This window comes from Cloeon dipterum, chromosome 1 (assembly GCF_949628265.1).
Source record: "Cloeon dipterum chromosome 1, ieCloDipt1.1, whole genome shotgun sequence".
In the NCBI taxonomy this organism is placed as follows: Eukaryota; Metazoa; Arthropoda; class Insecta; order Ephemeroptera; family Baetidae; genus Cloeon; species Cloeon dipterum.
In genome coordinates, this window is record NC_088786.1 from 42,935,497 (window position 1) to 42,948,334 (window position 12,838).

General features: G+C 47.3%; 1 protein-coding gene across 6 annotated transcripts in view; it reads right to left on the reverse strand.

The window, feature by feature from the left end:
* The window catches only part of LOC135944253 (zinc finger protein rotund-like), a 105,920-nt gene that overhangs the window by 53,867 nt on the left and 39,215 nt on the right, over nt 1-12,838 (reverse strand). For 5 of the 6 annotated variants that reach the window (XR_010575297.1, XM_065491091.1, XM_065491105.1 and 2 more), the window contains 4 exons: nt 12,055-12,123; nt 11,634-11,676; nt 9,158-9,322; nt 9,023-9,096 (listed from right to left, as the gene is read on the reverse strand). Coding sequence is in view for 5 of the 6 variants with exons in the window: in XM_065491091.1 (XP_065347163.1) it covers nt 9,023-9,096; nt 9,158-9,322; nt 11,634-11,676; nt 12,055-12,123 (351 nt within the window). In the remaining variant the exon portion in view is untranslated. The remainder of the gene's footprint in view (nt 1-9,022; nt 9,097-9,157; nt 9,323-11,633; nt 11,677-12,054; nt 12,124-12,838) is intronic. The other variant, XM_065491096.1, reaches the window with a different exon arrangement.

Genomic DNA, 12,838 nt, shown 5'->3' on the forward strand with positions numbered 1-12,838 from the left:
CTGCTCGCGCGACGCACGCTGCCGACCGACTGGCTGGCTGGCTGGCAGGCAGGCTGGCTGCTACGCTCCGCTCCGCAGCCTCTCAATTCGAGCCGAGGGGCAGCGCGGCAGCGCCAGGGGAGGGGGCACGCACCCAAGGACGCCACCGTCTGCGCCTCCAGTTGCCACGAAGCCGCCGCCGAGCGAGCCACAGCACGGCCAACACCGCGCGCAAAGAACACTTTTTTAATTTCATTTCATGCCGAGACACGCACAACCCCTCTGCCCCCGATTTGTATACACCGTGCCCAAACGTCTTTCCCCGACAAATAAACCCGAGAGAGAGAGAGAGAGAGAGAGAGAGAGAGAGAGAGAGAGAGAGAGAGAGAGACGCCGAGGAATATTGGTATAATGGCCCTGGCCGAACAATGGGCCGAACCGAATTATCGCTGCACTGCCTCTCCCTGATGAGAAATTGAGACTTTGTCCGAGGAAATTGAAAGTAAATTAATTTACCCGCGAACAAAGCAAAAAGAGCTGCTTTTTTATTACCATCCATTACCTTTTAAAGTCTTGACAAATTTTTTATTATGATTTATGAAATATAAATAGAATAAATTTTATTTTAAATTCAACAGATATTATATCTGAAAAAAATAATATTTTCTTAACCAGAAAATTGATAATTTTTTTTATTTCTTGTTGAGTTTTCTACAGATTTAAATGCATCCGATTTTTTTATTTAGGAAAAAATTGGTACTATTTTGGTTCGTGAAATTCTCTTTAGCTGGGAGAGAGGAAAAATTACATTTATTAAAGACGCTGACGCAACTTTACATCCTTGATGATGATCATGTTAAATTTGAATTTTTTTCAATCATCAGAAGAGTTGCCAACAGTTTGAAAATTTACTATTAACCACTTGGAACTGCAAGAACAGGATATTTTTGGCAACAAGACAAAAAGCTAAATTTTTCATTCAAATTTTAATTTCAATTCATTTCCTTGGTTTTTTAACTCCTAGATTTTTAAGAAAATCGGTTTAATCGCTTTCTGTTAGTCGCATTTTCGGACAGATGGCTCGACGAGAGGAATCACGAAAAATAGCCAAGCCTGATTGTGAGGAGAGCACAGATTAAGATCCGAAAAAAGTAAAAAGCCTGTGCTACCCTTTTGTTGGATTTGCATTAATTATAGCAAACAATCATTTCATCAAAAATTGACTGCAACAATCAGGCAGCGGGAATGTCGGACTGCCAGTGGCAACAAAACGCGACGCTGTTGCTTGTTGCTACGAATTGTGAGGAAAAAAGGGAAAATTGGCGAGTGCAGGGAATGGAATATATCGAATTGCGTGGATCGCGAGTGGAGGAGCAGCAGCGGCGGCGGGATGTAGGTGAGTGGAGTAGTGCTTGGTGCGGAAGCAAAAAGAATTTTTGATTCGGGTGCGGCGTGCATGTGCGTGGAAACACATAGACGGAAAATAAAGCAGCAGCGCGTAATTCGTGTGCGTTGTGAGTGAGCGAGCGAGTGAGAGAGAGAGAGAGAGAGAGCGGAGCAAAGAGCGAAGGCTCTATTATCATGGCTGCTCTTTCAAACACACACACACACACACACACACACACACACACACGAGGAGGCATAAAAAACTGGCGAGTTAAAAAAGAGGCTGCTGCTGCTTCCCCCGAGTGCGTCTGCAGCAGCAGCGGCAGCAAAGAAGCGAGAAGAAGAAGCTGGAGCTGAGCGAGCGAACGGAGCAGCCAAGGAAGGGGAGCCCCGGGGCAGCGAAATAAAACGCCGCGTGTATAAAAAAGGGGGAGGCTGGCTGGCTGGATGGATGGACCGGCCGATGGATGGATCCACGGAATGGAATGGATCGGCGTGCAGCAAAAAAAAGCTCGTCAGCGCAGCAGCTCTCTGATTTATTTACTCTCACTTTCCGTCCGCCGCGGCTCCTGTTGAATCGCTCCACCAAATTATACCGAGTGGAACAAAAAAAAAATTAAACATAAAAACAACAATGACATCATTATGGTCAAATTTGCTGCTAATTCGGTAATAAAATTACACCGTGCTCCGTTCGATTAACAAAATTAAATTCGTTTTTTTAAACCGTTAAAAAAATGTCTCGTCGGATTGTAAAATTATTATTTGGGGGGTCAAGCAAGGCGTGCGTATTTTTTCTTTTGCTTTGCTGCTGCATTTTGCATTCGGCCGGCCCTTTCTTCGCTCGGTCGGTCGGTCGGTGGTGATTAGCATAAAAGAGCGAGCGAGCGAGTACGAGCAGCAGCACCGTGGGAGCAAAAAAGCTGCGTAGAAAGAGAGAAGAAAGGAAGCGGCGCGAGGGGCGAGCCACGAGGGGTGCAGCGAGTAAATATTTTAATTTCCGAGCCGTGTGAGTGCGCACTTTTTCCACTTGACGGCCGCTCCCGAGATCCAGCTGCAGCTCCAGCTCGGCCAGCGCCGCCAGCAAAGGGCATAAATTGGGGAAAACGGTGACAGTTCGTAAACAGAGCAACCGAAACAAGGGTTGATCGACCTTTTTATCGCCCACCCGCTCGCCAACGTGCGCCAAAAGAAACGGGACTCGTGAATGGCACGGCCACGGGGAAAAAAGAAAAAGAGGAAAAATGAACGGCTCAGAGGGTGCAGACAGGATAAGCGCGGGAGGAAAGGGGTGTCTAGACACCCCTCCCGCCCTCCAACGCCGGCCGGCCGACGACTCACTATTTTTATCACTGCTCCCTTCGCAGAAAACAGAAACAATGCGCCGTGCCTACGCAAAGCACTCCTCTTCTTTTTTCCCTCCCTCAACCCCTGTAATTTTTTCTCAATTACATAACTCTGATTAAAAATTTTTAATTAAAATTTTATCTAACTTTTTATTAACGAAAGAATTATTTGCCTAATATGAAAGGATTTAAAGTGCTTTATTGACGGCCCTTTTTGGGTAAAAATGTAGTTTTTTATTGGCGGTGCCAATTGGGGAAAGGGGCCACTTGTTGCTGCGTGTCCCGTGGTGTGGTGGCCGCTCTCAGTGCTCTGCTCTCACATGCCGCGCGCGCAGTGTAAACACTCGTAAAACGCGACTTATTGCTTGTTTGGATTATCTGCCGAGTGAATCGGTCGCCCGTCCGCCCGTTCATCGCCGACGCTCGACGACCGACCGACCGACCCACCGAGCAGAGAGAAACGAAACCGCTTTCTTTCTTTCTTTCTTTCTTCTCATTCTTATTGCCGCGAAAATAAACGCGCGCGGCGTTCGATCATAAATCTGCCTCTTCCGCTGTCGCACGCACACTTGTGAGTAATTAGCGCGAGCGCGGAGGCAGAATTAGAATGCGCGGCGCAACGGGGAAAACCGAAATTCCAGTCGCTCGACGCGCTCGCACAATCACTTTCCAGCACTTTCGTTACAAAATTTGCACATTTTCTGCACATTTCCCAGCCGAGGAGTAGTCGATTTTGATAAAAGGACCGAATTGCGACGAAAAGTGGGCAAAATCGGTTTAGGAGGAAGCGCGTGTCGAAAGAAAATCGGCGGCGTTTCGTGCGATCGGATGGATGTTTGGTTGCGAGGCGAATCGTTTGACTGGCTGGCGAGGTTGCGAGAGAGAGAGAGAGAGAGAGCGCAATAATAATAATGATTGGTGCCCTTTGATAGCAGCAACAACAACAGAAGTCAAACGAGAGAGATTGAAAAGGTGTTTGTACGTGCAGCCAGCGCGAAGCAGCGAGGCCTTGACTGCGCCTGCCTGCCTGCCCGGACGGACGGACCGCGGACGGACCACGGACCGACGAGAGAAGAAAAAGAGCACAGTCAGGTGCATCTCGGGCGAAGGAAAAAAAGGGTAATCACTATACGCGCGGCCGAGTGAGTGAAGCAATTGCAGGCGGCGAGCCGACGCTACAGGTGGCACCACTGCTTCCGCCCCTCGAATTATTTTCTGCTTTTCCGACCGCGCACCGCGGCCGACTGGACCCTAACGCCACGCATCTCGCACTCTTAAAAAATCGTTGTCAATTTAGAAAAAAAGAATAATAGAAACCGGTTTTATTGAAAGAAAAAAAAACGGCAATAACTGTTACGCTGTTTTTTTTTTTTAATTCGTCAAACGCAATAAAACTGGGTCTCACGCAAAATCTATAGAATTATATTCATGGGAACCGATTTAATGAGCTCTATTCAAATTGGTATATTTTCCGGGAAATTCGATAAGGGGGCGTGGCAGGTGTATTACAACCCTTGGAAGAATCGAATAATTTGTTGCTTAAATTCGCGGAGCTGGGACTAAAAATTGCAAGAGCAGTGGATGCAAAAGAAATAAATAGCTACCCGAAAGGCAAGTGTGTAAACATAAAAAGCGACATTTATTTACGTTACTAATCGACTCAGCGTGCGCGAATGTAAAAGTGGAAAAGCCCCGATGGATACGATGGTTGCGGAGTGCATATTAAATCCGTTCGTTTACCATTTTTTGTGTGTGTTAACGAGTTGTTTATCGAAGAGAGAGAAAGAGAGAGGGGCGCGATAGCGGAGGAATTCGGGCTGCTCTTTATGGGGGTCAAATTGTGTCTGTCGATATACCAGCAGAGCTTGGAGCAGAAGCAGGCGATAAATGCGTGTCACCAGCTGATAAGCGTGTTTGTTTTGAAAAGCGAACGCGCCGCGACGAGATCGACCAGACGCAGCCTTTTCTCTCTCTCTCTGTCTTCTCTCTCTGCCGCTTGCGTTGCGTGTCCGTCCGAAGGCATCAATTTGTGTGTCCGAGGAAGAAAGAGAGAAAAAAAGACCGGTTTCTCACGCGAACCAATTCTGCAATAACGATTTGGAGCCTAATTCACGGTTGGCATGAAGCGAGTGGCAATGGAAATGGAAATGGAAAGGGGCCGCGGCCTTGGACCTGCCCGTCCGACATGTGGAGGAGCAGTCGTTAAAGCTAGGGGGTGCAGGGTGCACGCAGGGTGCACGCAGGGTGCAGCGCAAAACAAACAAGCGTCATTAACGCACTTTCCTTTTTTCTGCCAATCATTAATCATTGGCGGGTAATTAGTCAGAGGGCCGATAATTGAGCCGGCGACGCGGAATTCGCGACATTCGCAGCTGCGGAAGAGGAGGAAGGCGCGCTGCTTTTCCTTTTGCTTTTGCTTTTCATCCCCGTTCCGCGTCCCGTCCCGTTCCCGTTTGGTTCACACGGCATTGAGTAGACTCAGGTGTTGTTATCTGCGCTCGCTGGAGAGAAACTCCCCCGCCCTCCCGCCCGCCCGCCCGCTCAGAGCTGCCACTGATGGAAAGAACGCGCGAGAATGAACCGAAACGCGACGCATGTGAGAGCGAAAGAGATTTGAAGAAGAGCACATTAGCGGCCAGACGGCAGCTGTGTTATTTCTTCTTGCGAGGGCTGAGAGACTACACCTCATTATCCCTCCCCGGCCCTCCCATACAGGCAGGCCCCAAAAAACCATCCCAATCGTCATTCCGAATATAAACAATGCTAATTTATTCACCAAATCACGGATCGGCTTTCGTAAAATTAATTATTTTGCAAAATTTAAGCAAATCAAAGGGTTTGCCACTTGGAGACATTTTTTTAAAACTAATTTTGAAAATGTAAGGGAAAAGCGGAGTAAACGATGCTGGATTTAATTGCAAAATCTCGTTGAGAAAATAATTAATTTAATTTTACGACGAATTAATTCATTGCGAATTAGGAATTTCCCAGCAACCTGCTGACGAGTTCCAATTGCCGTGGTGCAGCATCGACTGCTGAAAAATCGCGTCAATTTCTGAATCGAAAGTGAAAGGAAAAGCGCGGCTCGGTTTTCGGGGCCCACCTGTAGGGCTCGGTGCTGAGGAGATGTGTTCTCGCGCTGCTCATATGCATATGTTGTCTGGAGCTGCGTGTTTTTTCCCTCTGCATCTCTCTGAAGGGTTGAAAATTAAATGCTTGGGAACAATTCGTTTTTTGCCCCGATTCGACACATGTGCGCGTCGCGTCGCCTGCTTCAATTTAAATAACTGACTTTTCGGCAGGAAGCTCCGCAGCGCGTGTGAAATCGCGCTTTTTCACGCCTATTTCCAGATCAAACGACGGAAAAATAAATTTCATTTCTCATCAATTCATTTCAGCAGCATTTTTTAATACAAAAAAAAAGAAGTGGCTGAATATTTACGGTAAAGATTTTTTGTGCGCGCGCGGCGTCGAGTGGTAGGTGGACCAGGTGTTGGAAAGACTGGCCGGCAGGCCGGTCGGTCGGCCGGCCGGCCGGGCTCGTTTTTTGTTTCTCACGTTTTTCTGTGTTTTTTGTTGCACTCATTCATCTCTCCGCGGAGAAAGAAGTGAATTAAGTCGCGCGTCGGTGAATAAATTACGCGCGCGGCGGCGGCGGCACCACCGGCACGCGATCGATGCGTGCGACTCGAGCTATTTGTTATTTCGGATTTCCGATCACAAAAGGGCTGCGCGCTGCACTTGTCGCCCCCTTTGTGTCCGAAAAGGGGTTGCATATCGCGCGCACACACACACACACACAAAAAACAACCCTTCGCCGCTTAAAAACGCATTTGCAACCTGAATGAATTTTTTTCTTGGCTCGACGCCTTCCCTCTCGCGCGCCAATTTGTCCGTGCACCGCGAACGCCAAAATAAACAACTCTTTTTTCTACCCTTGATTGTGAGTGATGATGCACGTAGACCGATTTTCTCGAATTTTGCTGCGGTTCGGCCGCAAATTTTTTAACGTATTTCCTCCCCATTTGAATGTGCTCGGCGATTATTCCTCTCCTGTTCGGAAAAAAATGAATGTATGATTTTGATCCCCCTCGGATCGGATCGACGCATCGATCGGCCAACGAATTTCTGCGACAAAAAACGGTATTGATAAAAAATCCGTTGGTCCATTTAAAGTTTAAATGACCTTTGGCAGAGAGCTGCAGGCGAGCGCGGTCAACGGTTTTTTCTCGGCGGCGCTGTTGGCAAAAAAATAAGCAACAAAGCGCGGCGCATTGTCGTCTTTTCCCCTGATTTCCATATTTGTGCTCCCCCAGGCCAGGCGTCGCTTTCGCCCCAAAAACGTGCAAAGCTGCTGGGGAGCGGCACGAAGAAGAGCGTAAGAAAAAAACTCCGCCGCGGCGAGACAATAAAAATGGTATATTCCTGGAAAGCAAAGAGCGAATGTGCAGTGTTGGTGCAGTGCTTGCGACAATCGCGCGAGGGATAAATCAAACTCGCGCGCGGCGTGACGTCACTCAATGCCAAACGCTGCTTTTATCGCTCTCGGAAATGTACACGTACGCTATTGCAACAACACACTCGCCGCGCGCATTTGCATGCAACAATTCAGAGGAAATCGACAAAAAACTGCGCCACAAATGAAATCAAATTAAAGTAGGCTTGGTGATGATATTGAAAATTAAACCCGAGAGGAATATGGAATTCCACTCCAATTTTAACCTGTCCTCGATTAAATTTAAAGGTAGATCAAATACTTTCACTCAAACAAGAAGTATTAGGTTTGTGTGAAATTTAAAAAAATATTTATTTGGATTTCCGTGAACCCTTGAAGCTCCATAATTCTCAGGGTCATGTAAAAGATTCGCACGTTTCAATTTTTAATACTGCAGATTTAAATAAAAAAATAATAATTGTCCAGTCAAATTTGACCAATCACACCGTTTTTTAACCATGACTAATCATTAAATTTATTTTACAAGCTCTTAATTGTCAGGGTCATGCACGTGCACCCTGAGATGATATTCAGGAAGTTGTAGACCTATCAGATTTTAAATTTAAAATTGTGTAAAGAGTCGTTTTCCGACCCTTTTGCATCCACACGCCTGATTATATAAGAGACTTACTACCAGATTTCAGGGTCAGAGTTTTAGAATTTTAAATCGTTAAAATACTTAACAAAGACAGTTGCTTTGTTTTATTTTGTTTTTTAGAAAACCCAAAGATTCCGTTCGAGATGCTGTCGAAAATCAGCAAATGTTTGAAGAAATGTTTGATTTTAATTTCTGTGGGATTGGAGAAAGGCACACACACACACATTTATATCTTTTCCTGCTTTTCGGAGCGTCTAGTGGGACAAATTCTGTGCAGGAAGAGAGCAAAGGCCGCGCGTGGACCTCCCGGATGCTGCGTCGTCGACTTTGGACTTGTTGCAGAGTCACGGCACAAAAGCTACCGTCCAGCCAGCCATCAAGATATTACATGTGTGATGCGGCATATTTTTTCCTCTCTCTCTCTCTCTTGCTCTCTGGCTGATTATTCCAGCAGCAGCAGCAGCTGAGGCAAATGTGAAATGCACGCGAGAGAGCGAGCGAGCGAGAGAGAGAGAAGAGAAGAGAAGAGAGAAAAAAGAGTCGATTATTACGCAGAGGATGATGATGATGACGGTGATTGCGACGCCGCAATTACCGCACTCGGAATCAAAAGAGCAGCGCACGGCAGTGTGCGATTAGAAAATAATTTCGGCGCGCATAATTGCGTGCGCGGCTGTGATTCGATAATTGCTCCTCCGATATACGTATAAAGAAAGAGAGAAAGAAAAGGGTCCGGGGGTTGCCGCAGCCCCCCGTCCGAATCCGAGAAATTTTATTTATTTATTTATTTATCGGGCGAGCGGGCGAGAGAGCTGTTTCGTAATTTACGAGCTGCGCCGCGCCGCTCAATGGAAATAATAATGTTGCGTTATGAAATCATCGCTGGTCGGCCGGCCGGCCGCCGATGACGCAAGCGGCAACAAAGAGTGAGCTCTGTGCCGCGCGCAACAAACGCCCGCCTTGTCGTCCCGCTGCTTAATTAATCGCGCAAAGCCAATTAATCCAAACTCCCGAATTCGCCCGATACCCCGCTTTCGTTTCCTCCGAGGCGCCAGCCCCACATTCCCGCCACGCCAAACATTTCATGCAATTTCTCTGGCAAAAAATTGTATTCGTGAAAAAACCGGTGGCTCGCACCGATATTTTATTTTTAGCGACGTTTCTGAAAAATTTTCGCCTCCGAAAAGCGGTAAAAATAGGAAAGAAATGGAAACTCACCGTGGGGCACATCTTGCACGAGTATTTGCGTCCGTTGGGGACGGCACCTTGCAGCTGCGCCGGAAGGGTCGTACCTGAAAGCCGCAGGGTCGACGTGAAATGTGAGCAAAATATCCATTTTTCGGCGATTCTCACCTGCGGCGGCGCCGACGATCGGCGGCGACGACGACGTGCTGCTGGTGGAACGCGGCGTGGCGCCGGCGCCCGCGTACATGCCCTGCTGCTGCTGGCCGTCGTCCAACCCTGCAATTATGATCGGCTTTTGACTCCTCCAGTTGCAGCTTTGCGAATAAAATTGCTCTATCAAAAGAAACAAAAATCAAGTTACACAATTGTTTCCGAAATTCAGACGCGCAGCGCAAAGAGAAAGTAGACATCAATTTAAATTATATAAAATAATTAAATTTGTCGCATTTTTAATGCATTCAACAGCCAATTAACATATTTTATCGAAATTTTTCTTTCTTTCACTGCGTTTTTTAAATAAAAACAAATTGCAAAAAAATCGCACTTGACAAAAAAATATTATTTATTTATTGCATCTCCATTAAATTAACCATTTGGTGGATGCGTGTGTGACGCAGGCTTTGGAGCTGCTTTTCGACTAAAATTGTTTTTTCGCGCTGCGGCGGCCGCGGCGGCGGCGGCGGCGACGGGAGGACAGGGGCAAATGGTGATGAGTTTGGACGCTGATGGAACAAAAACAGCGAGCAATTCGTTAGGCCGCGGGAGACGAGCGCAAAACCAAATTAAGCGGCGCTGCAAATGAGATGAAAAGCCTGCTGGCGCATCGCGCGCATTCTCGAAGGTCAAGACCGACGCTTTTTTCGCTTATTTTTTCTTTTCAACACCGCACGCGTGGAAAAACGTGCGGCCGGAAAAATCCTTCGCCGCGCCATCACTTTCGAAAGTGAATCACGGGAAAAACACGCCGGGATTTTTATTCAAAACAAGCTGCATGGCTGACGAGTCTCTTTTTCCGATAATTCACTCGCGCGCCTTCGAATCGGGGAATTTTATTGGAAAATCGAACGGGAAGATCCGCTCAGCCAGCGTCCGATTCTTTGTTTGTTTGGCAGGTGCAAATGATATTTTTCGGTGTCGGCGCGCCGTGGGATTTGTTGTGAGACGAAAACTCCGCCCACGCGGCGGCGCATTGGCCGCGTTTATTATTATTCTGCTTCTTTATATCACTCTCGTGTGCGACTCACGCGAGCAAAGTAAACAATTAGAGTCGTTATCGCCGCACCGCCGCCGCCGCCGTGGCCAAACGACGCTTTTAATCGCCGGAAGTCAATTTGCATAAAAATGGCGCCCGCGTGCACTGCACTGCACTCGCGCGAGCAGACCAATTTGCATTTCTCGCAACTGCCGAATAACTTAACCAGCAAATTGAAAACAAATTAATTTTCAATCACCACGTCATTTCAATAGAAAAATATAATTAATTAATTTTCCCTCTAGCTCGTTGGTTAAAATTGGCAATTGATGCATATATGCCGGGAATTAAAAATTTGATCTCTGGTTTTGCCGAGTTTGGTTTCGAATAATTTTGTCTCGTTCTGAAAAAGGCGATGGGAATTTTCGGGGGTCGGCAGGTGCGTTCCCCTTTGTGTCTCGGAGCCGATTGAAACGTGCAATTTTCTTTTTGCAAGCCGGCAATTAGCGCGCGGACCAGTTAAATTGCAAAAATTTATACTTGCTCGATGCTGATAAACGTAATTAAAAGCTGCGTGCGAATCGGATTTGCGCAACGCGACCGCTCGCTTGCTTTCAAATCTAAAAATAATAATGTGTATTTCCGCACGAACCGCGCGTACACACACACACACACACGAGAGTTTGTCTGTCCAAACAGGTTTGCGCCGCGCTGCGCCGCTCCGCAGAAAAGGAAAGAAATAAGAGGCGAGAGTTTGTTGCCTCGGCGAAATAAAGTCATATAAATTTCGCTAAAAGCTGTCTGACTCATAAATTCTAAAAATATTATAGCGCGGAACTGCAACCAAACTCTGTTCCAGCACCGGCGGTTGATATTGAATCAAAAAGTCGAGAAAGTTTTTCAAAATTGGCTTTGATTCGTCCCGACGATCAAAGGGTTTATTTGCGCGCGCGCGAGCCGAGTGAAATTTCAGGCGGCGTGACCCGAAAAACGGTTAAAAATAAACACTAAACGTAGGTACTTGTTGCGCCGCTTTTTATGCAAATGATTCATTGGCGGAAACTGATCGATCGAAACTCGTTTTTCGCCGCGCGCGGTCACGCGTGCAGGTGCCAAATTCCTTCCTTCCATTTATTTTTTTATTTTTTCCTCCGCGCTGAAGCAATTCTAATAAAGCAGCCAAATTGAAAATTAGGCGGGCCGATTCGTCGCTTTTGACTACGCGGAGATCGACCTTGGGTCAAGGTCGCGGCGGCCGCGGCTCACGCTCAGGACGAATTCGGGAACAATGCGCGCCGAGCAGGCGAAAGGGTTTTCCGCCGCCGGACGCGTCCGCACACAAAGCCTTTTAATTTTAAGCTTGATTTTCGGAGAGAATAAATAATGTAACAATAACGCGCGCTCGCTGCCTGGCTGCCTGGATGGATGCATCAATCAATCTGCGTGGCTCACCTTTCTGCATCGAGTTGTGCTGCTCGGCCGAACTCATTTTCGCCTGAAACACACACACACACACAGATCAGCATCAGCAACAATTGCAAAACCGCAAGCACCGAGATTGTTAGCACACCGACCGCTGCCCAAGGCCGTCCAAAATCGGCACGCAGGAAGGAATAAGTAAATAAATAATAAATATATAAATAAACGTAAATAGGCAGCGATCGGTTAATTGGAAAATAGAAAAAAAATAACGGTGTCCACGAGGCCCGGAGGAATTCGCGAGCGTGTATTGAGGCTGTAATAAAATCTTTTGCCGCAGTTTGCAGAAAACGCGAGAGAGCGCGTATTTGCGGTCGAAAAGCGGACAAGGGGGATTTTTGGTGCGCGCGGCAGGGAAAGAGCCAAAAACCGGTTATCATCATTTTTGTCTCACCTCGAGCAAATATTTGGAAGGCGTGCGGTTCCAGTCCTGTTGCCCCATCTTGTTGGGCTGATACGGCCGCTGAAATCAAAACAAACGACACAAAAATCAATCATTAACTCGATTTATACAGTGAATTAATTTAAATTAAAATCTCACCCCTTTCAAATGCTCTAATAAATCGAATTGGCTCTTGATTGATTTTATTGGCAATTACGCCGCGTGATAAAGAACTTTGGAAACAGAGAAAAGGCAAGGGGTGCGTGCGTGGAGGGGTGCGCGTTTTTCCCACCGGGGGTTGATTAGTTCGATTAATCACGCGGGCGGCGAACAATGCGCGCGCGATTTGCATTGCCGCCAGAGAGAGAGAGACGTCATCCCTCTCGGAGCAGGTAGAGAGAGAGAGAGAGAGAGAGAGAGAGAGAGAGAGAACGACCCTCGGCCGATTCATCATCCCTGTCCTAGGGGTGCGAACGACGAGCTACCCCGGGTCATGGTTGTCTCGCCGCCGCCACCGCACCAACGCAGACGCCGCGCACTCGGAAAAAGCCCAATCGATACACACGCCCTCGCACCCCCGCCCGTCCGTCCGCCCACGCTCCGCACCCACTGAAACAACCCCTCAAAACGCTGTTGCACAGGGTGTTGGGGTGGAAATATCCCTTGCTTAATTGCTTGAGTAAATTTCCTTTTTTTTCAAATTAAAACTGTCGAACTTGTCAAGAAATATCTTGAGGCAAGCCATGAAGCAACCCCTAACAAGGGGGAAGTCGCGTGAGCTCAGTTGCCAAATGGC